Below are 27,953 nucleotides of genomic sequence, written 5' to 3'. Positions count from 1 at the left end.
TATGGCATACAATACATTATTATTATGCATAGTAAAAGTTACATTGAAGTAAAACTATACATGTAATGTATAGCAAAACTATACATGTAATGTATAGCAAAAATGAAAAAAAAGTTTTTCTGTGTTTTCTTTATTTAGCACAATTTAATCAGATATTTGTTTGGTTAAACTTGTTTTTACCATAATTGGAAAATTCCCAAAGTTTTGAACTTCACCAGTGAAATGTTTTGACTTTTTCAACCCATAGTGCACAATACTTAGTGTGTAGTAAAATGTGGACTTAATTCCCATTGAGTTGTCCCAGAGACTTTAGATTTGTTAGTTGATGCTCCTCTGTTTGGCGTAGAAGGTCAGGATATGTAATAGAATGAGAAATTGATTGATTCATATTCCGACTATTGTGTTTACTCTGTGTGACTCTAAGTTGTTGTTTCAATGAGGTAGTATGTTAAAGATTTATAAAGTAGTACAAATGAACGAATACTGAAATGCATGAAATATCTGGAAATGAACATTATATCAATTATTCAATTATTATATTTTTTAGGTTTTTGCTACAGATTATAGGAAGATGTGTTGACATGATTGACAGGAATGCTGGGATAACAGGGATGGAGTCCTGTGACTTCCTGTTGGTTCAGCTCTCTCAGCTCCTTCAGTATATCACACATATGTTCCAGTCAGGTACATTCACTGATATTTCTCATTGGACAAAATTTATAGGCATTATGGAATTTTATTACTTCATAATCAGAAAAGTATCAATTGTCATGATTTTTATTTTGGTTGGTGTAGCTGTCTGATTATTATTTTATCTTAATGTATTCCATACCGATACTACTTATATTCATTGTCTATCTCAACACTTCAAACATGAAAAATGAATGTGTACAAATAATACAGAAATGATTTGACCATACTTTTTAAGGTCAAAATTGCAATCAAGTCTTGATACAAAGAAGTTCGTGTAGGCAACTATTTTTTCTGTGGTTTATTTTATAAGTTCCATTGTGGGTAAGTGATGGTCATTTATCTTCTGTTTTTAGGTATGTTTAGAAGGGTTGCTACATGTTCTATGCAGATATCCAGTCAGGAATCACCAAATTGTTTATACAGCATTAAACAACTGAATCAGTATTTCTTGTCCTTTTCCATGACCTCACCGACATTGACCTTACAGTGGTGTAACATTCTGATATTATTGAACTTTGATGACCAGTCTTTGTGGTCTGATATTATGCAGACTCCAAAGAGATACCTGAAACCTGGAATGAGGTAATGGATCAAGGATATCTGTATCAACATTTTAGTTATCTTTCTATCAGTTATAATAACGAATCAGACTGAGAAGTGAAATTCTTTCATGTTTTTACACTGGTTAAATGAATGTTAGGAATTTGAATGTGATTGAATGCTGTTACTGCTGTAGACTCTATAGACACGAGACACTTACTTCAATTATTCTACATGTATGAAACAACAAATATTGATATGATTTCATAAATATATAATTGTAATGTAGATGGGTAAAAGATCATTATAATCATTCTGTTTTTCTTTTTGAAAAATGTGTTTTTATTTAATGATTTTATTAGATTTATCTAAATATGATTAAGGTCAGGAATGTTGTGTTGGTATAATTTATATTAACTATAAGCATTTGATCTTTTATTGCAGCCAGTCATTGAATTTAGAAGTTCCCCTGGCTCCATTAACCCAATGTTGTAACTTAGAAATATTGAGGCAAGGTGGACTTGTGTTGTTTTGTGACTACGTGGTGAGTAGTAATATTGAGGCAATATAGATACATTTTTGTTTTATGATATGTGAATTAAAGCAGAGTCAAAAACATCATAAAATGTATCATCTAAGATTTTTATTTAAAATCAGCTGACTGAAAGAAAACTTAAATTATAAATATGTTAAATATTTGTTTCTGTCAAATATTTCTTGAACTTTTTTCTGCGTATAAGTTCACTTTTCTGAACAAGTTATGATAAAGTCTGAGGTTATTTTGAGTGCTGCTAAAATGATCCATGAATTTTAATAGTACCCAAATTATGTTTAAAATATATATGGAAATATTGCACAATTTGTTTTTTTTGTAAGGTGGCGAGGTATTATGTGATACCCTCTGAAAAGTTGTGTGTCCTTCTGTCAGTCTGTCTGTCCCGATGATAACTAAAAAAATAAAAAGATCTTTTTCAAATTTTATGTAGTTTTCGATTATCTTAAAATACATGTTGAGTTTGAATTTCTGTTTGATCAGATCATTTACACAAAAGTTATGGCCATTTCAAGTTTTTTTCACTGCCACCCCCAAATTTGTTATGACTGGGTATCATTTAATGCCATATTATATGCCCTATTTTTAACTTCTATATTTTATGTTTGGCTCTATTGTTACACTCCATTTCAGTGTGAGAATTTGAATGATGCTGAACAGTTGACTTGGTTGGTGATAAACCATGTTGGAGATTTGATAGAGTTGGTCCAGGAATCACCTGTACTGGACTTCGTAAGGTATGATATCAAAATGTTAATTTTATACCACAAGGGGTGCAATGGTTTTCATTTGTCATAATGCAGCATAGAAAATGAATTGAAGTTTTGATATATATTTTTCCACAACACAGTGAGTTAAAACTGAAAAAACTGTTTTGCAGTTATTTCTGTTTAATAATTGTATATATTTCTCTTGAAGTGCAATACATAGGAACCCAGCTGCTAGTAGTTTATTTATCCAAGCGATCCATGCTAGATGTGAGAATGTCACTAGACCATCAGTCATCAAGAGAACATTGAAGTGTTTAGAGGCTATTCACCTGACCCAGACAGGGGCATTAATTACATTGTTGATAGATAAGTTCCTCAACACACACCACTTGGCTGTTTCTAGGATCTGTGATACCATTGTTTGTAGGAGAGTGGAGTTACTGTTAGCTGATAATGTTGAGGTTTGTAAGGCTGTCAGATTAAATTACATACTTCTGTTACTATAAGTTGGGTAACTACAATGTATTTCAAGAATCCAAGGCTTGCAATAGGCCCTGACCAAAATAAATCCATCCCCTTTTCTGTGTCATAAAAGGCTTCCACATTGATTTGGCCCTTGATACACCACTGACTAGAGACTAATGTTCCTATATGTAATAAAAACTGCATTGGAGATTTGGACTTGTAAGTTTCTATGCGATTTTTATACTCGAATGATAATTTCAGGAATCAAGAAAACAATTACCAAAAGAAGATTTAGACAAGTTGCTGAGGTTCATGGAAACGCATTCTTTAACAAAAAGGTAGATTACTGGTAGTCCTTTTCTGTATGTTTATTATGTGTTAATTTAATCTTAAATAATTAGTCTGTGTGTGACAAATTTACTTCTGTTGTATTTGATTCGAGTCCTGTGTATTTCAATACAGTAAACACTGAGATAATAACCATAAATACTGATACTTTCAGAATAAGAATGTTATAGAATTAAAAGTTAGTACACATTGAACCTTGTTATCCTTTCAGAGACATTTATACTTGTGAAAATAGACATTTGACTGAATCTTCTTGAGAGCAAAACAAAAAAGCACAACATTATAATATATATACCCTCTTTTATAATTCACAAAAATGAAAAAATCTCTTTCAGATATCCTTACATTATCTTTACTGGTTAACTTTGAATTATTGTTTTTTTTTGTCGCCTGGATATAACTGAAATATTGCTGCTCAGGCGTTAAACCCCAACAATCAATCAATATTGTTCTTTATAATGGATATAAAGTAAAATTCAGAACTATGTGGTACCATAAGAAGTATACTTATTTTATTATTTTGCTTTTCAGACATGCAAGGTTGTCATCCTTATTAGAGAAATTTCGACATAAAATTTGTCCAGATGATGTTGTCAGTTTCTCCACAGAGAGGCCACACCCATTATCCCTGTCTTCTAACGTTACAGATATACAACTTGATAAGGTAAATCAAACGCTTTTAAAGTACCATTCAATATATAAAATTCAAGATAGTGTATCTCATGATAGAAATTATCATTGTGTGTTTATGTATTTATTTTGATCATTTCTTTTCAGAATTGTGAATTAATCTGATTTTGGCACCTTTCCTTTTTAGATATCATTTACTCCGAAAGGCAGTATGAATAGGGGAGATAACTTATGTTAGATCAATAATTTGTGCATATTCTTTGCAAAATGTTACGTTATAGAGAGAAAAACATACTAATATCTTCCTGCCTTTTTATGATATTTTTTACAAAGAAAGCACCAGAGAACATTGTTTAAATGGGAGATAACCCAAAGAAACTACAAATTCAATGTGTTATTTAAGAATAGTAAGTGGCATATCTGATCTATTTAAGCCATTATTTTACTCCGTTTATGTGAACATTTTATGCAAGCAAATTTGATTACAGTTCATATACCATCATGTGCCGCCTACCCTTATTACAGTTTATATACCATCATGTGCCGCCTACCCTTATTACAGAGTATATACCATCATGTGCTGCCTACCTGTATTACATATGCCATCATGTGCCGCCTACCGTTATTACATATACCATCATGTGCCACCTGTCCTTATTACATATACCATCATGTGCTGCCTACCCTTATTACATATACCATCATGTGCCACCTTCCTTTATTACATATACCATCATGTGCCACCTACCATTATTATATATACCATCATGTGCCGCCTGCCCTTATTACAGTTTATATACCATCTTGTGCTGCCTACCCTTATTACAGTTCATATACCATCATGTGCTGCCTACCTGTATTACATATGCCATCATGTGCCGCCTACCGTTATTACATATACCATCATGTGCCGCCTGCCCTTATTACATATACCATAGTGTGCCGCCTGCCCTTATTACATATACCATCGTGTGCCGCCTGCCCTTATTACAAATACCATCATGTGCTGCCCGCCCTTATTACATATACCATCATGTGCTGCCTACCCTTATTACATATACCATCATGTGCCACCTTCCTTTATTACATATACCATCATGTGCCACCTACCCTTATTATATATACCATCATGTGCTGCCTGCCCTTATTACAGTTTATATACCATCTTGTGCTGCCTACCCTTATTACAGTTCATATACCATCATGTGCTGCCTACTCTTATAACAGTTTATATACCATCATGTGCCGCCTACCTGTATTACATATGCCATCATGTGCCGCCTACCATTATTACATATACCATCATGTGTCACCTGCCCTTATTACAGTTCATATACCATCATGTGCCGCCTACCCATATTGTGCCGCCTACCCTTATTACATATACCATCATGTGCCGCCTACCCATATTGTGCCGCCTACCCTTATTACATATACCATCATGTGCCGCCTACCCTTATTACATATTTATCTGATTTTGATATGTAGCTGTACTTATTTCCTTGTTGGTAAAAATGATGTATTAGAGATGCAACTTGGTCATTTTTTGCATTGTTCTTACTGCAGTGAAACTTAAAATATATCAGTATTTTTCAATGACAACATTACCTCAAATCGATTACATCACCAATAAACAGAATAACACCAGTTTTGAACATGTTGACGGAACGTCACATTTTACCCTATTAGGTTTACTGTGATATTTTCTGTCTTGACTTCAAAACTGTCATTATTCTGTATATATGTGTTTATAAAGAAACAGAAAGTTTTGCTCTATTATGCATTATTGGACTACCATTAAATATAAGATTGAAGATGAAAAACATTTCTTTTTACTATGTAAAAAGTATTATCAGTTTAGAAAGACTTTATTTACAAACCTAAATATGAACACAAATTACAGTGAAACCCAGAGTGATTAGTCCTCATCTATTTTCAATAGATTGATGAATCAAGAAATATTCATGAAACGAAACATAAATGTAATTTTATTCAATCCTCTTTTTCTAATATCTGATAGGTTGTATCTTAATAACCATGTTTAGATATTTTATCCTTGGTCTTTTTTTCATGTATTGATATTATTTTTTTCATGTATTGTTCTTAAGGATTGAATACCTAGACATTTTATGTGGAAGACATCAGTATTTTATTGATTATCCAATAAATGGTCTTAGTCTTAATCTAAAATATTTTAAAACTTTTACTATTGATGTGTAATTTTTGACTGGTATTATTATGTACTTACTACTTATGTTGAAATTCCTACATCAGGCAAAATTCATGAATTTAAAAAGGACTTCTCGGATTTCATTACCAAATTGTGTAATACACATCTTTTACTGGTAAAAAATGAATTACCTTCATTTAAAAGAGATTTGATCTTGTTATTTATTTTAGAGTTGTCATTAACTTTGGAGTAATTCTGCACTTCATGAAATGGGAAGCAGTTTATGAACAAGCATAAATTGTCCTAAAGTTTGGTCAAAATATAATAAAAAATTAGTTAATACACAAAATAACTTATGTTGCCCAAAGAGAACCAAGTAGTCTTATTACTAATACAGTTAAATTAACACAATGAATTATCATGACATAAAATGTGTTATGTTGTAGGAGTGTTTTGTGTCTGTTGTAAAGGAACAGTGTTACAAACTAGACTGTGATACCAGAGAGTGTGCTCAATTGTTAAAACAACTACAGTATGCTGATGTTCTTTCTATAACCATGACTAAGGTACCTTAAAGTTGATAAGTTGATAGGGTTGTAAAAGGTTGGTGACAGTTGTGGCATTTGGTTGTTGAATGATTTGCATTTTCCCACATTTGTTTTTACTGCATTGTATGAGTATGCAAGATGTTAATAAGAATTTATAATTATTTTGTTTTAAAATAAATTCATTGGTAATACATGTATGTATTCACAGCAGGTTAGTAATAAGATTATGATAAAACAGTTTTATTTGAATAATTCACAACAAATAGTGACTTTTAAAAATGTAATTTTTCTCACAAATTTGTTTCATAATCATGATAATCAAATAAATTTGTGTAGTAGAATGATTAAAAATGCATTGTGTGAATATTAAGATCATGTACACGTAACCTTAAAGAAACAGTATCATGAAAATGTATTGTGAAAAAAATAGTTCAAAAGTTTTACAAAAATTAATGTCTTTGTTAACTTTGGTATTGGTGCTTATGTATTTCTCCCATGAAATTTGCAAAATAATGTAACACATTATAAATGGTATGGAAAAATGGATTATACTTGTGGACTTCTAACATTATTTCAATTTTCAGGAATTCAATTTAAGTATTCTAAGAGAATGTCTGTACTTAGGAGCCTACCACACAATGATGAAAGACAATGAGACCGTTGTAGTTCTTGACAACGAGGGAAACCGTGTGCTACAAGAACCAGAGTTTGATTCCTTATTCCAAGCTGCACAACTGACATTAAATAGACATTTTAACAATATTGTAAATCTTTTACCGATTCCTCACCAAATATTGACGTTTGAAAAATCATTGATAAAACAATCTCGCTATGAGGAGAGATTGGAAGATGTGTTGACAGACTCCTCCTGGATTGACATGATTTTTTCATTGACTACATCATTAACAGTATACTTACAAGCTTTATCAACATTCCCATGGCAACCAGACTTGCCATCAGATTCTGTCTGTGATATTTGTAGATTCTGTGTTCTATCAGCTGAGGTAAGAAATTATCATCTTTCTCCTAACGTATATCAATCTGCACATATATTCCATTAATCTGTAGGAAAACATCCATGACTTTTAGTTGCTTATCAGCAGTCAGCTGGAAATATAGCAAAATTTTTACATCATAAATATAACAAATAGGACTTCATTGCAAAAAAGTGTAGCTACCATAAAAGAAAAGAATTGTACATAATATAAGGTTAATAAAATATCATAAACAGTTATGCATCGTCTGCATAATCAAATATTCTACACCTGTTTGAAAGTATGACAAAGGAAGAAAACTTGTGCCTAACCGTTTAATCAGTTAGTTATATTTAATCCAATGTTTGTTAATTATTCTGACACATTGTATTTACTCCTGTAACTACCATTTATAGTTACATAAACAACCATGCCTAAACAGTTCTAAATTGCTTATTTAACACCTTAATAGGTGATATGACCTGTTTTTACAACTTTTCTAATATTCTTAATAGGATGGGTGTTAGTTAAGTTACAATACATATTAAGGGAAAAGAAATATTAACAGTATGTTACATGATCTGATTATTGGAGTAAAATAATATACATGTATTTCAATAGATTATTGACAGAATGTATCAACCAAAATTCAATTTTGATAATAAGATATAGTTTGATATCATGGAATACTGTAATTTGGTCTTTATAGGTGATAGACTGGATGTTGCACCATAACCAGTTACCCACATCAGAACAGCTGAGTTCCTGTTTACAATGTGTATCTCTAGTCCTTCAAAACCATCAGCTGTCACAACAAGTAGAAAAACAAGTGTCATGGTTGTGTTCTTTAGTCTCCATGGTGTATCAGGTTGTCTTATCTTGTAAGTATGTGTTCCCTAGTCACCGTGTTGTATAAGGTTCTCTTATCTTGTAAGTATGTGTTCGCAAGTCTCCAAGGTGTATCAGGTTGTCTTATCTTGTAAGTATGTGATCCCTAGTCACCATGTTGTATAAGGTTGTCTTATCTCGTAAGTATGTGTTCCCTAGTCACCATGTTGTATAAGGTTGTCTTATCTTATAAGTATGTGTTTCCAAGTCTCCAAGGTGTGTCAGGTTGTTTTTTTTATAAGTATGTGTTCCCTAGTCACCATGGTGTGTCAAGTTGTCTTATCTTGTAGGTATGTGTTCCCTAGTCACCATGGTGTGTCAAGTTGTCTTATCTTATAAGTATGTGTTCCCTTGTCACCATGGTTTGCCAGGTTGTGTTTTCTTGTCAATATGTGTTCCCTAGTCACCATGGTGTGTTAGGTTGTCTTATCTTGTTAAGTATGTATTCCCTTGTCACCATGGTGTGTCAGGTTGTCTTATCTTGTAAGTATGTGCTCCCTAGTCACCATGGTGTATCAGCTTGTCTTATCTTGTTAGTCAGCATAGTGTATCAACTTGTCTTATCTCATAAGTCACCATGTTGTATCAGGTTGTCCTTTCTCGTAAGTCACTATGATGTATCAGGTTGTCCTATCTTGTAAGTCACTGTGGGTGGCGTATGTAGCTAGAAAAAGAGATTGTTTCAATTTTTGACGCAAAAATTCTGAGTATGTCATAGCAAGTCTTGCACATTCCCATTGATCTAGACATTACCCATAAAAAGTACAAATAGATATGTACCTCATAGGCAAAGCCTTAAATCATATCATCAATGAACATATTTTCAAATTGACAATGAAATAACATCTGCTAAATGGAAATTGTAGTGAAATGTAAATAAAGATATTAAAAACACAAATTTCTTCGTAAGACAATGCACAAGGTTTAGCAAGACTAGTGTTAGAACAAAGTACAGTAGCCACAGCTTTTTGTAGAATCTGTTTAGTGGTTATTTATTCATTCTTCTTTTACTCCAATTGTTGCTTTCACAACAAGTATAATGTATTTTTCTTTCATAATGTAACCAACAACCTTAGGTGTTGATTTTGAAATTTCATGAAGATAGCCTGAGATGATATTTATGTTTACAATTTTCTTGTAACTTTAAGATGAAGTGTTACCTGGAGAGAAACTTATCAAATCACCTGCACATGACACCTCTGAAGACCAAGGCAGTGATCAGAATGGTAGGAATTTTCTAGTTTTATTAAAATATAATTTCAAGATTTTCTATTTTGTGTTAGATTAAGTGATTATAACATTTGTCATGTGATACATTCAAATTGGTATTAATTTTATACTTACAACTAATTAATACCCTAGGGAGCATGTAGGCATCTCACTGTCTGTTAGTAAAACCACCCAACTGTTTGTTTGTCTGTCCATATATTTTGTAAGGCCAACTCATCTAAAGCTTCATTATGGGTTTTGATGAATTGAATAGGAAGGTTATGCATCACATGCAGATGTACACTAAGGGAAATGTCTGTCAAGGGAGATAACTAAACTGCAGAGCTTTACATGTTGAAACCATGTAAGCACAATTTCTAAACTATGCAATTATTTTTTATTAAATTTTATGAGGAGGTTCATAGGCATATGGAGATATGCATAAATAAAATTAATTAAGGTCAGGTCACTGCAAAGGTGACCTATTCAACTTAAGGGTGTAATATGATTAAGTTCCTTGGAAGTGAGTGCTCTCTTTGTGAGTCTAATCTGTGTCTTACCTGATGTACTAGTATATTTTATGATATCAGCACATTTTATATTGCCCTGACAGTATAATCTGATTAAAATTAATGGTGTGATATACAGCGAAAAAATCTCGGATAACTCTAATTACAAAATCCCAGCAAAACTCCCCTTACCCCTGATGTTTTGAAGTCAACTAATTAGTCGGAAAACTGATTGCTTTATTAAAACAATGACTGAAGTGTGTTTTTACAACGATTAGTGTGGTTTTTGAAATTATTTTATTGACACTTTATATCTTGATTTGTGTATTTAATTAATCCAAAATTGCATGTGTAGTCAAAATAAACAGATTTTTAAATACACATTGGAATTCACACGAACAGGGATATCGAATATTTTGATAAAAATTTATAAAAATACAGATGAATTGTAATGGTATCTGACCATTTAATTAAACATCAAACAGACAGATAGTAAATGTATTTCAATGACTGCATTCATTTTTCTAGTGAATCAGAATTTTATCGTAGTAATGTAGAGCACATGTTTTGAACTTATGACATTTTTGATGTAGAAAAAATAAAAAGGAAATTTCCCTATAACATTTGGTGCCGTTCAGTTTTTCAAACATGATATACAACATACAAAAAAGATATCTTTTGGTATAAAATGCAAGAAATCACCAAGTACCCGGTAAAGTGAAGTACATGTACAGGCACAATGCAGAAACAATTATCGGCCAGACTATTTCTGAGTTATACTTGACCTCTGTTGACTCGAATCTTGGATAACTCGAACACTAATTGCATGGTTCCTTCAACTTTGACTTAACAAGGTTTGACTGTGATTAATCAGAATGCTATTGTGCAAATGTCAATTATTTTGTAGATTTCCAGCATGTGTTAAAGGCCTGTGATAGAGTTTCAGATCTTATCATTTGTCTACATACAAGGTTGAAAGGACCATCCAAATTGTTACCATCCTTCATCAGTAATTATGTCAAGAACATTATCTTAGGTTAGTACATACAGGCTTATGATTTATTGTAACAAATCACTTTATTTCTTGACATAATTGTTCAGTCACAAAAAATATATCACTCTCTACCTTTGGTAAAATTAAACTGAATTTTACTGTTTGAACATAGCTTTTGGTAAAAACAATGGTTGATTCATATTTGAAAATAAAGTATGGAATTTTGTGAATTACAATGTGCATCAATTTGATTTTTTTTTAACGTAATTTACCTTAAATTGGGAAGATTTAAGTAGTCACATACTGTAAACGTATTAATTTTTGCAGTTGCTAATTTTTGAGGATTTTGTCAAGTGAGCACATTCTCAGGTATCAATTTTAGCAGATAAAAAAAAATGGTAAGTGTTAAAAATCAATTTCGCCGGTACTATTTTTCATGCTTTTATATTCACCGCCAAAATAGCAAATATTAGTACACAGCGAAAATTAATACTTTTACAGTACTTACATTTTATGACAGGTTTAAGTAGTCACATACTTTCTTTTTATGACAGGTTTAAGTAGTCACATACTTACTTTATATGGCAGATTTAAGTAGTCACATACTTACTTTTTATGACAGGTTTAAGTAGACAGACTGTTATAAACAGTTATGCCAGGATACCTGGTATTGTATGGAAGTTAGGTTGGGCACCAACACCAACAGGGAACCCAAGAACACAGTTACCTCCCTTGCCACTAGATTTACTTCAGGACAAAGATGTGCTCAAGGAATTTGTCTTCCGAGTTAACACTTTTGGTAAATATTTGATCTTTGTATGTTCTAATTCACCTTTGCACAATAATCTTAGGTCTGTAATGGGTTTTGTCATAGCAAGTCTTCAATTCAATATTAGTGAGTGTCATTTTTTTTAAAATTTAATTTACGATAATTGTTAAAGTTGTAGAGTCCAGAAATACCTGACCATTATTACTTAAGTCATGTATTTAACAAAAATATATATGTTTGATACCAAGTTTTTGTTTCATTCTATTTTTGTGTAATTTAGGTTGGATAAATAGACAACAGTTTGAAGAAACATGGATGAGTTTACTGCCCATATTAAACCCTGTTAGTGTAGATGAGGAAACAGAAGAAATAGTCAGCCCTGAGGTATTACACTGACATAGAGACAATGAAAATGTTAAATGAAGCTTGAATCTATTTCATAATGTATGCCTATGGTTAAATGTTTATACTGTTTATATACTATTTTTTATTCAATGAATCTATTTAGAATGTTTTAGTTTTAAATGAGAAATGACAGGAGTCATACTCAGAAGTTTAAACTTGCTTAACTTCTATTTTCAGGAGGAAGTAGAAAGATCACAATGTATGGTTGTAGCTGTGAAGTGTGTGACCTCTATGTTACTTCAATCAACTTTGACCCCTATACCTGGTAACCCTAGTAACAGTGTATATGAAATGAGACCAAGAGATAAACCTCTGGGATTCTTACATACAAGGTACTTTGAAGATGTTATTTTTTTCTGTTTCAACACTAGCAAGAATTTTGATATTCAAAAGAAGTATGTATTAAATCGGTTCCGTGTGATGTTAATGCAAATTATTTTCAGTATTTCAGTGTGTATAATACACATAAATGTATCGTATGCATTACATTTTTTGAAGGTCAAAACATATTTAAAAAAGTTTTTCTAGAAATGAATTGGGTTAGAATTTTGTAACACAAAAGATAGATATTTTGGACTAGATCAGTCAATTTATTTACCTTAATAGGGTATTTCCTATAAATATTTAAAGGAAAGAACTTTATTCTCACTCAATAATATCATGTAAAGGCCAGTAGCTGTATAAATTTGATTATTTTATTTGGAAACCTGACAAAATTGACACCAGGTGTATAAAATGGCTTGTGAAACAAAGTCAATAGTTGGGAAAATTGGGTAAGTCCAGTTTCTGGTTCTAGTTAAATTTTGAGATTTTTTAAATTTAAAAACATACTTTTGATAAAGAAAATTGTTGAAAGTAATTGAAATATTAAGTCTCAAAGTACTCATTTCCAGCTGTAAAAGCATTTACCATGGAGGTTTTGACAAAAAAATACAGAGGGTTGTTATTACTTGCTATTACAGTTGTTTCATAATCTGTCATTCGTGGCCAATTCTTATGTATTGATCTCCATGCTCTGAAAATGATTTCTGTTTAAAACGTGTGTAAATACACAAAAATACCCTAAACCTATAAAATTTATTTAAACCTTATAAATAAGTTTTCTGGTGCCTTATTGATTTTTTTGTATTTTATATTTGTTAGTATGAAGAAAAACTCAATTTAAGTTTTTCTTTTATAGATGTGGTAAAAAGTTAACATCAATCAGAGGTATTATAGAACAAGAGGTCCAGAACCTATATAATAGAAGGTAAGCTCTTCTGATATATTGATAATCAGGATTTGTTGACTTGATGCATACTTGAAAAAAAATACTGTGACTTTGTTACCAATTTTAAAGAAAATTGTTAGATATGAATAAATTGACAATAAGTCTGTGAAGGGTACCACTATTGTATATTCAGAATACATGTAGTGTATTTTAGATTATTATATTTTAACGGCAACTTTATTGTTTACCAATTGTTCTTACTGCTTAGTATTTTCTATCTCCGGCTACTGCCACGATACTTGAAAATATTGGCAATTGCCAATGACAGTGTGACAATCAAATCGATTGTAGCATTGCTGATAATAACAGAATAACTGGAGTTTCAAAATTTTCAACAGAACATCAGATTTCCCCTTATGAGACTGCTTTGATTTTTCTCTCCCTCAACTTTAAAACTGCTGTTATTCTGTATTTACCATGTTTACAGAAAGTCATGAATCATTTTTATCCAGTCTATTAAGAGTGTAATTATGGCTGGTATAGAACTGACTGTTCAACTATTGTTTATTTTAACATGCAGTGTCTTATACATAAGTGTGTTTTTGTGTTTCAGTAACAGTAGACAGCTGTATTACAATGGTGGTAAAGATGACAATAAGTTACTGAGATATATGTTTGATAGTAATCTAGAGAGAGAACTTGGCATAGAAAACTTCAATTTAGGACAGGTACTTTTGATAGTAATCAAGAGAGAGAACTTGCCATAGAAAACTTCAATTTAGGACAAGTAATGTTTGATAGTAATCTAGAGAGAGAACTTGCCATAGAAAACTTCAGTTTAGGACAAGTAACTTTTGATAGTATTCTAGAGAGAGGACTTGCCATAGAAAACTTTAATTTAGGACAGGTAACTTTTACATTTCTTAGTAGAAAAAAATGATCTGTGGCTCTGCTTATTGGTATTGTAATTCATATAATATTGTATATTACGGTTTCTGAGGACACCTGTGTACTATTGAATGCTTTTGTATTTCAGATATCTATAGAGAGTATATGGTCTGTGGTGGGAGCACTTAGTAACAGGATTGTTGAGTCCGATACATCCGAGTCTCCAGATGATCCACCAGAGTCAGCACAAAAAGGCCAACAACAATTCCCGCTAATTACTATAGAGAAAAGGGAACGGTCCATGACATTCAGCAGTATAGATATTAACTCCTGTTTACAGTTTCTGATAGACCTTTATGGTCAGTGGTTGTCTAGTCAAGCCAGCCCTAAACCACCTCTTATGCTCAGAAATGAAGTCGTCAAGTCTGTGAGTGATATTACATTAACTACCAATTTATGGAGTATGTATGTTAGTCTCATGTTCTCTTTTTCAGTCAAAAATATTGCTTCATCATTGAGCTTAAAGTCAAAGTTGATCTGACTTAAGTACTGTAATTATTTATATTTCTGTTGAATATGTATGACAATCTATTTCTGATATGTACTACTGTGAAAGTACTTTAATTCGTGGATACCAATTTTCGTGGTTCAGCAAAGAAACACAAGTTCGTGGATTCTTGAATTTGTGGTTTGAATGTTTTCCGTGTACACATCAATGGGAATCTCTTATTCGTTGGGAACCAGATTTTGTGGTTTAGTCTTCCCTCAAAAACCATGAAAATTGGTAACCCTTGAACAATAGTACTTTCACAGTAATGTAATATGTGGCTAGAGACACTAACTTTAAGTTACCATTGTAGGTTGTTTGTCTGTCTGATGTGTTTGTTGAGAGAGATCAGTATGAATGGATGTTAAATGTGCTATTAGAAACACAAAAGATACATCCGGCTGAAGATGAAATGATAAACCAGTACCTTAATGTTGGGATCTGTAAGGCAGCAGCAGTTGTAGGAGTGGTAAGGAAAAATTGTAATCAGTCCTTTAATGTAGAGTAAAGGGAACCAAGATTCTAGCAGAAATCAAAAGAATGTAAGCTATGGATAAAGACTAGACATCAAAATGACTAACATGAAATAACTAAAATAACACATTCAAAGTAACAAAAGTAAATAAGCAACTTGGACTCCACTAAAAATTTGGAGCATGGACCAGGTGTACTGGTAGGGTAAGCATACTCAGTTTTTCTAGAAATACATAAAAAGTCAAGTCTGGGGTAGATGAAAGATGAAAGGAAAATTATGAGATCCATTGAACAAATCAGTTCTCATGGTGTAGATGGATACACAGTAACAATCCACGAGTTCTGTAAGGCTGCTTCAGCAATAGGAGTGGTATTGGATTAAATACAATGTAGTTACAAGTCATTTAATAAAGGATCTGTGAAGCAGCTGCAGAAGTAAGAGGGGAAAGGGATTAGATAATACAGTGTAACTAGTACTATAAGCAGAGTTGTCAGGTATTGAGTATTACTGGTAATTAGTTTAGTAATATTAGTTTACTTCAAAGCCTGTTAAATTGTCTTACCATTGATGATGAAAGGAACCATTCTATTTTTAGGATACTTCTATAGCTTCTAAGATAATAAATATTTTGGACTTTGGCCTAAAGACTCCACACTTACCCAGTAGGATATCATCCTTACATGGCATACTATATCTGTTAGAGGCAGGAATACAGGAGGCTAATAAATCTATCATACCTGTCGCTACTGACTTTCTTCTGAAAAACTTGTCTTCTGTTAATCAGTAAGTTTTATTTTTACTTTTCTAAAATTAAGGCTGTATATTCATCTTTTCTGTCATTTTTTATGGTGACTGATATGAAATTAACTCAAAATGTAAGATTAAAACTTAAAAAAAGATAAATTTCATAGCGAAAGATATCTATTTATTGTTTTATTTTGATTTTTGTAATTTTCTGAGTGTATTGAATTAGGACTCTCTTCTTTCATTTATTTATTTATTTCAGTAAGACATGACATATATATCTACATTCTCTAAATGATGTAAATGTATCTTTCAGAACATGCATAACTAGTCAAACCTATGTCCTTACAATGTGGGCCACAGCTTTCTACATAATGGAAAACTATCATGTTGATCTGAAAGATCTAGAATTTCCAAGTAAAATTTTACAGGTCAGCATTTCAGTTGGAAATGAGATTGAAAATGTTTAAACATGTTAAGAAGATCATTGATAATATAGCCACTCGCTGATTTAGACAGAAGGGCACATAGTATTTAGTTTGTGATACAATCAGAATTTTAAATTTTTTTCCAGACTTGTCTGTCTTATTTCCTGATTTTGATTTCAAAAAGAAGCTATTATTCAAGATTTGATGTTATAACTTCTTTCATCACTAACAAGTTCTGATATGTTAATGTCTTTTCACTCAACAAATACATGCACCAGTATACATATTGGTTTCAATCTACTTCAATGTTGAAAATTTTGATTAGTTTAGGCAAAAACACCCCTAAGTGTTCCTCATCCTTTTAAATGCTGACTTTGATGATTTACTGACAAAATTTTTCACATATCACAAAAATAAATACCTACTGATAAAAATTCAGGATGTAAATTGTTTTACATAAAATTTCAGTTTGCAGTAACCACAGCTTCAGGGAATGAAGAAAGTGTATCTACTGCAGTTTATCTGGCAATATTGAAAGGACTTGAGAGACTCCTGTTAACAGATGTACTATCACAACAAGACTCAGAAGTTATCATGAAACTTGGGGTTGACAGGTATGCATGAAATGATAAATAGTGATTCAGAATATCATGTAATAAACAGAATATCATTTATTATTGTATTGCACTGATTGAAGTACCCTTTACAGTGTACACATGAAAAGAAGAATCCCCCGAACTCATAAGCTAATTAGAATTTTTATATGGAAAAGAGACTCATGAAATTTTCTAAATAATGACCAGAGAATTTTTAAATAATTGGAGCTTAACATTATGATTGTTTTTACTTTGTAGGTTATGTTTGCCTAGTCCACAGAGGTCTCTAGCTGCTTTAGGTTTGGTCTTTACGTGTATGTATTCAGGTATGTTATAAATTGTGTCTCTGGTGTAGTCTGGGTGATCTGAATGATTTTTCATGTTTTTAAGTAGCACTCCAGCTAAGAATCATGCAAAATGTGATTAGTGGTTGAAAAGCCTACATATTTTTATTTTGATATTTTGTTTAAAATTTTATAGAAAACAAAAATTAACATGTGGCTTTTCTTATAACCTGTGCTCTTAGGAGATAAAAGATATATAGAATGCACTTTAGAATTCAAAATTAAGGGAGATAACTCTGTAAGTGACACTAAAATATAATAGAAATTATTGGGTTTTTAATGAGGATTATCTCCCAAGAGCAGACCGATTGGAATGAATAATTACAAGTTTCATCATATAGACCTATAAAGCAACTATTAAAATAATAAAAATAAAAATGTGTAGCCTTTTATGAGGTGTATCACATATTACATAATTTGCATGATTCTTTTAGTCTGATATTTAAATAAATGATACTGTTTATACTGCAAATTGAACACTCGTTAGTAAACTAAGGTATTGTCTGAAAATTGTTTTAATAACACTGTGTCTCTTTTAAGCTTCTTACATAGACAGTTTAATTTAAATAAGAAAGGTAAGACAAATATTCATTTTGTGAGACAATAAACTTTATTTTATACTGAATTAGATTTTAGAAACAAACCTAAAAATTAGTTCACAAATAATCTGACAAAACAATTCATAAATAAAATTCATATTCCTAGAAATGTCTACAAGATTAGGTAAGTACATTTGAAATGCCATCATTGAAATTTCCACTTTTTCAATAGTATATCCCTCCCTACCATTTGGAATGAGGTGGGGTTACCCTAGGAATATCCTAGATTGTTTCTCCTTCTTGATCCTTTTTAACGCTTTTTGGGAAAATCTGAATTTATTCATGCTTGACCACGAAATGAGTTTTAAGTGGAAAATTTATTGCAAAAAGGTGAAAACTTCGGTAAAATATGTTCTTCTTCTTCATTACAGCCCTCCCCAGGGAGCATTGTGGTACTGTTGATTACATCTGTTTCATTTTGCAAACAATACTTTCTGTTAATTAGAATTTTTGGAAACATAGAAAAAAAAACCATATTAACATAAAATTCTCTTCCTGTTATTCATTAATTTAAAAAAATGCATAATTTGTAATAAACCAGCATTTTTTTTCAATGGCCTTAATACCACTACACATCTTGTCTACAGACCTCATCTCAACTCATCATTTTTATCAATGTCATGAATACTCCGTTTCCTCTTCAATATTTACCCACTACCCAGATTGGTTTCCCTGTTGATGAAAAAATTGATAAGGTAAAAGAAATGTTTTGAAAATAATTGACAATATTACCATTAAACCTGTCGAACTTCATTCTATTTAGAGAACTTTCAGTGATTACTATTTGACCAGAACCAAAACCTATCTTATCAAGACACAAATAGATGTCACACAACTAATTATATACAATAAATAAGGATATCTTCTTTAATTTTCTGTATTTTTGTTTTTCATAGCTTTATCAAGTGGAAAAAAATAAAATTTGTTTCTTCATTTGATTTTTTCCCAGGTAAGCAGTATGACCAGTATAGCCCTGTACCTAGAGACACCAGTAAGAAAACCAGTGCCTACAACTTTGATGTAGTCTACCAGGACCCAGAATCCCTCATACTGGCCATGGAGAGGGTCACTGTTCTGTTTGATAGGTTTGTTTGTAAATGGTTCTATTTCTTGGAAATGAGAGGACAGTTAAAGTTCAGGCTTAATCCCCCATCATTTCATTCACAATTGGTTACCATCAAGCATCTTAAGATAGTCACTAAACAGATTACAACTTAATTCACAAAATAGACACCACTATAATTCAAAAGCCAGTTAAAGGTCACCATTTACTAAAAAGAGATTTTTATATACATGTACCAGTAAATAAAAATTATTGGCTGCCTTATAAATTATGTTTGCCTTATTTGAATTGAATAAAACTTGCACAGATGGAAGCTTTAGTGACAAAGAAGGTGGGTATTGATTTCTAGCTCAAAGGTATATTAATAAGCAGGATTGTCAAAAAAAGTTATGCAGATTTTTATGCAATTGATGACTTGCGCTACAATGTTCTCTAATCATCAGTCACTGTACAACATAAAGCTTAAATGTTTTTTGCTGTATCTGAATAATACTATATAGAACAATTATAATATATCTAGGAAAGTGTTCATCATCAGAGTCCTTATCTTTTTGTATTCATGTACTACTTAACAATTCAGTCAGCAAACTTATAAATAATAAATACATACTGGCTTCATTTCTTTTTATTTTAGGATCAAGAAAGGCTACCCATATGAAGCCAGAGTGATCACCAGAGTCTTGCCAACTTTCCTTGCTGATTTCTTCCCACCTCAAGATATAATGAATAAAGTGATAGGAGAGTTTATTTCTAGTCAACAGCCTTACCCACAGCTTGTGGCACAAGTTGTCTTTCAGGTTGTGTATCATTCTAGTTTTTTCTTAGTAAATCTAACCAATGAAAATTTGAGAATTTGAATTTCACTTCCTTATGCAATAATTTTAAAGAAATTTAGAGTTTGAAATGATAGGATAATTCTTCAATTTGAAATTTGTTGAGGAGGATTGTCAACAATCACATTTTGAAAAATTCTTTATATGTATATAATGCCACATCTGTTTAGAGTGGCTTAAATGAAAAAGAAAAGAATTGATTGGAAGATACTTTTAGACTACTCACCAAAATCTTCTTTATTTTGTAAAGTGTGTGTTTTATTTTGTTTAACAGGTATTCAGTAATTTACTGGAACAAGAGCAGACATTACTAGTACAAGATTGGGTGATGCTATCATTGTCTAACTTTACTCAGCGTACTCCAATCTCATTAGCCATCTGGAGTCTTACCTGTTTCTTCATCAGTGCATCAACCAATAAATGGCTCAGATCTTTGTATCCTTCATTAGTGATTAGTTTTTTTCACTGCAAATTTGCAGGTTAATACTTGTTGTGGTGTCATCAAAAGCTTATTCATACTTTTCTTAGAATTGATGTTATTAGATTATTTAATATTTTTTCAACAAGAGGGAGTTTCTCATGCTGATCTGGTCGAGCAAATCCCGCGAGTTGAAAAAATATTTGATAATCTGTTTATCGCTGTTTTGCTGAAGTGTAAGGTATTAGTTTTCTTTTATTTTTATTTTCCTGACCTAAATATGTAAGTTTTTTAAGTGCTGCAAAGTTTCCTTTCTGGACTATTTTTCGGCGACGTGCTATGTGACATCACATATGTTGTGCAGCTGTGATACACATCATTTGAAAAAAATCGGTTAACTATGACGCTCACGTTGAAAATGAGTGGAATAATTTAGAGATTTATTCATTTGTATCAGGTAAGTTACTGTATTAAATCATTTTCCATTATAGACTAGAAAATAATGCCACAAATTAGCCATTATTTCATACACAGTAAACAAACAGACGATTATTTAGGTCGTCAAATATTCCTACGCTGTTGCTTGTATGTCAAACGAGGACATAGAAACTAGCGATAATTTTCATTCTCACTCAACTGGCGTGATATTGTAAATTATCGTATAGCAAGATCAAAGGGATTTTAAACAAAATAGTGATAATATACATTCTGTCTACAAAGTTTACAGTTTAATAGTAACATAACCTACATCTTTATGATTCACTTTTCTCTCCTGGAACTTCCCTTTTGTTAATAAGTGTTGCATTGGACACAAAGTAGACAACCTTTAGTACTTAATCCACTGCAACACATGTCAATATACTGTAAGCGCTGGGAGAGAAAAGTGACTAATTTATTAGGTTTATTTTGCATCTGAACCATAAGTCTGTATTAAGTGTACTAATTTTACAAAGACTAGTTATACTTACACTCATATCTTTGCAAAACTAATTCAAAACTGGATTGGAGCTAATTGTAATTTCGATGCTTTTCATTAGAAATTTGAAAAAAAATTAAAATTAAAAAAAGCTGTTGCCTTCCCCATATCGAAAATAAAAAAAATATTATGGAGACTAAAATGAGAAAAAATGTAGTGTATATAATACCCTTATGTTTAGGTTTATAGAATTCTTTTGGTTTACACAGTACGATATATAATGGTTGGTTTATTGGTCCACGTCTTTTGGTTTATATAGTATGATATATAATGGTTGGTTTATTGGTCCACATTTCTTTTGCTTTACACAGTACGATATATAATGGTTGGTTTATTGGTCCACATGTCTTTTGGTTTACACAGTACGATATATAATGGTTGGTTTATTGGTCCACATGTCTTTTGGTTTACACAGTACAATATATAATGGTTGGTTTATTGGTCCACATGTCTTTTGGTTTACACAGTATATATAATGGTTGGTCTATCGGTCCACATGTCTTTTTTAAAAGGAAGTTGATTTATATGGAATTCTGCAAAACTCTGTCAAATGTTTATGGATGTTGCAATATATTTAGGAAAATTTGTGCTTTCTTTGCTAACAAAACCATTTTTGCAGTTCATTCCATATAAATGGAAACCTTTGTGCAAAATTGGACCAAAGTGCATAAATTCTGTCAAATGGCAAAAAAACACTTTCTTTACCTTTTTCTTTGCAGAAGATTTTGTCTACATGTGTCAACAACTTAAATATTTTATCCATAAAAGCCTATTGTATCAAGATAACTTTTGACAAAATATTAAAATAAAATAAAATACACCCCCCCCTCCTGAAAATGGTCTGTGCCTGATAAATCTTTTTTTGTTTGGGTTTTATCATCTTCTAAAACAAGAATATTTTTATAATATAATAAGACGGCATATGATAAATATGTCAAAGAGATAACAACCCCAAAAGAATTAAAAATGTCAGCTCAAGGCCACCCATGGGTCTTCAATGGAGGTCGAGGAAATCCTCTCATCACAGGGCAGACTGCAGCTGGCTCCTAAACAACATTAAACACAGGTACAGCAAAATGGTTGTCAATAATTCTTTTTAGTGGGTAAGGTTAGATTTCAGTAAATAACAAGGCTGGAAACAGGTATAAATGAATATTCCCCTTTAAAAGCTGAAAAAATGGGAAAAGGACTTAAGCAGGTATTTTTAAAAGCTTTCACTTAAGTACATGTACTATAAGCAATATAAACCAGTGATTTTTTCCTTAATACTTTGTCAGATTTCCACACATTATAAACAGAATGGGAAAGATGGAAGTTGTGGACACTCGTTTGTTTTGTTTAGCAGCACTTAGTTTTTACAACCAACTAAATGATGATGCTCAGCTTCGAGCATTCCTATCAACATTCCAGATGGTAGTATCATTGGGACCACCTTATACACAGCTACTGGAACTTATTGGCGATATTAAAAAGTGATCTCACTTTCAAAGAGTTTGGATATGCATTTATGTTGTTGATTATGATGTAGATGTATTAGTGATGTTTTTTTGTTAAAAGTGTTGCTCACTATACCATGTGTGTGTATGTGATGACTGCAGAAGGAGTCTTAATGCTATTTTTATGTATAACTGGAACAGTAGACTTGGTAACATTTCAGGTTGTGGGTGTAAGGTTATGCTAGTGTCATATGTGTATACATTTCCTGATACTGTGAGAATATTTTAATTTGTGGGTACCAATTTCAGTAGATTAGGAAAGAAACACAAGTTTGTGGATTATTGATTCATGGTTTTGAGGTTTTCAGTGTACACATCATTGGAAATCTCCTTTTATTGTTGGGAACCAAATTTTGTGGCGTGGCCTACCCATGAAAATCGCGAAAAATTGGTACTCTACGAACAATAGTACTTTCATAGTAACTTGTCCTCAGATAGCTGTTGAAATGAAGTTTATTTCACCATTCTTTCCATGACTACATGTAAAGGTCCTGATATTATGTCACAATCAGACAGACTCACATTAGCAATCAAATGGGCTATAGAAGAAATTTATTATCTCTAGTAGGTTTTGAAATAAAATGTGCACATTATCTGTAATGAATACAATGAGGAGTAAATATCTAAGACAATGTGTATGTTAGCAACTTATCTGTATGACAAGAATATAACATGGTGTTATGGCCTCTAGTCTTCATCGCAAACACAGATTCATAGGGGGCAACCTGGGATACACCCCTTCCCCAAAATTGGGTTAAAAAAAATTTGCATGAAATCTTGATTATTTCATTAATTATACCTCCAAAAATTGTCTTCCCTGGCTTCCATCTGCCTTTAAATCTGTTTACACCCCTGACCTGATACCCGGGATCTACCCCCTGCATTGTGCCTAACACTATTGATTTTTGTCCATGAAATGTAGTACTATTGTAGGACACAGTTTTCACTCTAGCTGCAGCTTGACTTTGGAATTAATGCCAAATATATTATGAGTTTGTATAAATCATTGTATCTGAATCACATGCTTTTAATATTTTTTTGATACAAAACATGTTTGTCTTTTGACTGCCTTACAAGTTAATTCATACAGGTGTCCTAATTCTCTTAAATTTAAATAAAAGGGAAGAGCAGGAAAAAAATTTATTTGCCAATTGTTAATAATTGATAATTTTCATATTTAGGTTATAGACATGTCAATATTAGCCAGTATTGTGTATAGGAAGTTCTTGTTTCAATTTACATAGAAGTGTTAGTGGTACTAATCCATAAATGATGGGAAGGATATAAATGATAGATTTTAGTGATTAAGAATTCATTTTTTACTTGTATTACTTTCATGCTGTGGTATTTGCTTTTCATTTTGTGCAATATGCAAAAAGTGCTTTGTTGTTATTTTTATATATTTTGTTTTTCATGTTACTTATTGATATTGACAAGTTAACCTTTAAGAAAACCATGCAGCAGTTTCTGTATCTTGAATAATATTTCAGAATCAAAATTTTGTATTTGTTGAAATTAATAATTACATACAACTAACCAGGTTATGTTTGTCACATTAACTTAAATTGTGTTTTTTTCTTGATATTTTTTACATTTAACATTAAAGTCAGCTTTTCCCCTAGAAACAACTTCGGTATTATACATACCAATCATATTTTAGTACAGACTAGTTAAATGGAAAGGTACATAAACTTCCTCTTGTTGACAAGGAATGTTACACTATAAACATGATATATGCTTAATTAGACCTATTAAGTTATACAACAGGTGTAAAACTTACCAAAGCTTTAGTACTTTAGATATGACTATATATCACTTTGCATAATACTTAATGTTTATCATTCAATAAAGGTTAATTTGCTGTAGATATTTTATTTTGACTTGCAGAAATAGTAGAGTTGAATCTGATAAAACTGTTTTCTTGTGTTTTTATGAGAAAGCTAAACTCCTTCAAATTGCTTTGTAATACTATGAATGAGGCATACAAGAAATATATTGACAACTGGTTTTGGAGTCTGAATAAAGTGTTAGAGTAAGGAATGAAGATAACAACAAAATTACAGAACACTTATAGTTATGTTCATATTAATTCTGACAAAACAGATATTAAACCACCAGAGTAGCTGATACTGCAATGGTCCTGGCTTGGTACAGGCTAGGAAGAGACCATAGAAAGGAGGTCATGGTTAGAACAAGGTACACCATATTCATAATCTGGGGACAAAGACTGGAACAAGGAAAATGATAACATGTTAAAACGAGACCAAGAAAACAGACAAAAAATATACAAAAAATATTTTTAACTGAAAGAATATACACAGAAACTAAAGAATGAATGAGCAACCCAGACTCCATTAAAAAACTAGGTGCTTCAGTAGGGTAAACATTTTTTTTTCTTTTCTGGAAACCCCCATCAAATTCCAATGTGATGTAAAAAAACCTGATATGACATTGTGAACAAGGTTGTTCTCTGGTTGGGATGGCCACACCATAATTTCAAGAGTGAACTGTCAAATTTTGAAGTGATTTCTCTAGTCTTGTGGCAATATAAAGTCTTTATTTTTAAGAAGATTTTTGGTTACAAAAAAAGGCCGCATGGCCAGTTCTAGCGTAAAATCTGAGCTGTGATATAAAAAAAAAATCGGTATACAGGAGATGACGGATTATTGCCACAGTAAAGGAATTTTACTGTTCTAAATCAGAAGTCATTGCATTTGTTTACTCCAGGAGTGCTAGAGGTTGTCTGGCAACCTACCTTCTGACTGGGTGCCATCCTGGAGGAACGGAATTCCAACCGCTTACATTTGTTGTGTAGGGTAACATGCTGTTTCTTCTAGCTAACACGTACTAAAATTCTGTCTCAGCACAAGGGCTTGCTTCCACTTTCAAATATCCAGCCCGTGCAACTCGTTAAATTAAAGTACATGTATCATTTGCCCAGATACCGGTATGTGGTATGTGATCTACGTGATATTATAATGTCGCATTGTAACTTCTAATAGTTACGAGTCTATTTAATCAGTCGTTAGGGCGTATTTTTGACATGAAACTATATACATGTAGTTATTAGTGAAATTGGTTTTGTGGTTCTTGCGGCAAGATGCACGCGTTTCAATGGACTTTTTTATTTAAGGTAGTTTGGAAAATCCCTTTCTTATACGTGGAAAATTATTTAGAAAAAAAACTATATGCTTGTCATTGTCTGTGGTGCAATTATAAACAATTATAACAACATTAAGAGAAATGCACAATTCGTTCAAACGTTTCTGCTTTGGTTTAGGGTTTTGTTTGTGTTTTTATTGTTTGCTTGTTTTTTGTTATTTTTTGTTGTTTTTGTTTGTTTCTGTTTTTGTTTTGTTTTGATTTGTTTTTGTTTGTTTGTTTTTGTTTGTTGTTATTGCTGCTCGAATCGTGGTGCGTTAGTTTATTGATGTAAGATAAGTTATAAATGAAAAAAGTATACAATGTAACTCAGCTTTTAATAATTGTCAATTGATGGTACTAAGATGTCATATAAAATGTCAATAATTTTTGGGGTAGTTTGTGTGTTAATTCCAATGTGTAAACCTAGCTTGGAGCTAGATAGATTTTGTACTCAAAGAGCCATGTATCCAAAAATTATTTTAATAGTATGCGATTAAAGAGTAATCAAGGGAACCAAGATTCTAGCGGAATTGAAAAGATTGTAATCCTAATTGTAAGAATTCTAGCGCGATACAAAAAGTTTGCGTAGTTACGGCAAGCTCTGGCATAACTTTTGAGTTGGGATATGAAAACTCCATACGCAGGTGCTGAAGGGATGTTGCCACGGATGAAAGGAAAGTTGACAATACGGAATGAAAAGTCATCGCGTTTGTCGTACAGTGTGGTCAATAGTTTTCCTTTACCATCGATCTCTAAATGTAGATCAAGATATGAGGCTGATTTCACAGTGTCTATAGTATCCTTTATCACAAGTTCTTTGCGGTATATGCGATGTATCAAATCCAAGAAACTAGGATTGTTAAACGATAATGCGTCATCAATATAGCGGAAACTGAGATTAAAGGATCTAACTAAACGATGTTCCTTCTTTTGGATCAGATCAGCTATAAAGTAAGCCTCATAAGCGTGAAGGAATGGGTCAGCAAGTTGAGGAGCATAATTTGTTCCGATTTGAATGCCGACCGTTTGTTAAAAAACGCGTCCATCACACTGGACGAATATGTTGTCGATAAAAAAATCAAACATTTTGAAAACATATTCTTCGGTAAAATTGGAAGATGATTTTGAATCATTTTTACAAAGTATGAGGAATCTCTAACAAGAACTACATATTTGTATCTGGGTTTACCGTCTTTTTTTTATTAACGACGTATTTTTGAGTCGGGATTTTAACTGAGTATGGGGAAAAGAAGTAAAAACAATGTTGTTTTGGGCTTTGTCTGCAGTTACGACAATATATTTGTCATGTATAGTAGACAATGTTTTTGATGATGTTTAAATCTCCCGTTTCTCCCGCGATAATTCATGTAATTATATCGAACGGTCGACATAATTATCTTAACTATTGCGAAAAATTATCGTGACTTTTCGAGATGAAATTGTCATTTATGTAGACAAAATACACAAATTATCACGACTTTTCGACATAATTTTTCGCGACTTTTATTTATCTTGATGACAGAAATAGACTTCCATACAAAATAAATACCAAGTCGTCCAATAGGATAACGCTTCAGTCTGATATGGAATCCCAGGATGTAGCATGCTGTCAAAATGAGTGGCTGTAACAAACAGTTGCCGAGAAATCTGTAACAAAAAAGTTGTAGACGGACGAACGGACGGACACCATATAATCACTGTATGCCTCCCACGAAACCGGTGGTTTTGTGATAATCACGGTAGTACGGAAAAGGGAATGTTATACCGGAAAATCATTGTTCTAGATA

At 32.0% G+C, this 27,953-nt stretch overlaps 1 protein-coding gene across 5 annotated transcripts in view; it reads left to right on the top strand.

Annotated features, from left to right (window-relative positions):
* Nucleotides 1-24,887, top strand: part of LOC148621887 (huntingtin-like) — a 50,279-nt gene extending 25,392 nt beyond the window's left edge. For 2 of the 5 annotated variants that reach the window (XM_088576716.1, XM_088576715.1), the window contains exons 30-57: nt 548-684; nt 1,047-1,275; nt 1,678-1,777; nt 2,420-2,523; nt 2,705-2,957; nt 3,223-3,299; nt 3,841-3,973; nt 6,556-6,675; nt 7,242-7,661; nt 8,341-8,512; nt 9,668-9,745; nt 11,145-11,273; nt 11,854-12,030; nt 12,281-12,384; nt 12,583-12,737; nt 13,586-13,654; nt 14,229-14,343; nt 14,652-14,930; nt 15,364-15,519; nt 16,121-16,308; nt 16,586-16,700; nt 17,166-17,311; nt 17,552-17,619; nt 18,343-18,360; nt 19,186-19,321; nt 19,934-20,096; nt 20,407-20,567; nt 22,804-24,887. In XM_088576716.1, the coding sequence (XP_088432842.1) occupies nt 548-684; nt 1,047-1,275; nt 1,678-1,777; nt 2,420-2,523; nt 2,705-2,957; nt 3,223-3,299; nt 3,841-3,973; nt 6,556-6,675; nt 7,242-7,661; nt 8,341-8,512; nt 9,668-9,745; nt 11,145-11,273; nt 11,854-12,030; nt 12,281-12,384; nt 12,583-12,737; nt 13,586-13,654; nt 14,229-14,343; nt 14,652-14,930; nt 15,364-15,519; nt 16,121-16,308; nt 16,586-16,700; nt 17,166-17,311; nt 17,552-17,619; nt 18,343-18,360; nt 19,186-19,321; nt 19,934-20,096; nt 20,407-20,567; nt 22,804-23,002 (4,201 nt within the window). In that variant the 3' untranslated portion in view covers nt 23,003-24,887. Of the gene's footprint in view, nt 1-547; nt 685-1,046; nt 1,276-1,677; nt 1,778-2,419; nt 2,524-2,704; nt 2,958-3,222; nt 3,300-3,840; nt 3,974-6,555; nt 6,676-7,241; nt 7,662-8,340; nt 8,513-9,667; nt 9,746-11,144; nt 11,274-11,853; nt 12,031-12,280; nt 12,385-12,582; nt 12,738-13,585; nt 13,655-14,228; nt 14,344-14,651; nt 14,931-15,363; nt 15,520-16,120; nt 16,313-16,585; nt 16,701-17,165; nt 17,312-17,551; nt 17,620-18,342; nt 18,361-19,185; nt 19,322-19,933; nt 20,097-20,406; nt 20,568-22,803 lie in introns of those variants that run through there. The other 3 variants (XM_088576718.1, XM_088576717.1, XM_088576719.1) reach the window with 2 other exon arrangements.
* Nucleotides 24,888-27,953: the final 3,066 nt, after the last annotated feature.

Source organism: Perna viridis, chromosome 3 (genome assembly GCF_037379345.1).
Source record: "Perna viridis isolate PV_CMFRI_1.1 ecotype Kerala chromosome 3, ASM3737934v1, whole genome shotgun sequence".
Taxonomy (NCBI): domain Eukaryota; kingdom Metazoa; phylum Mollusca; class Bivalvia; order Mytilida; family Mytilidae; genus Perna; species Perna viridis.
The sequence above is the reverse complement of the archived record's forward strand: the minus strand, read 5'-3'. Positions and strand labels throughout refer to the sequence as shown.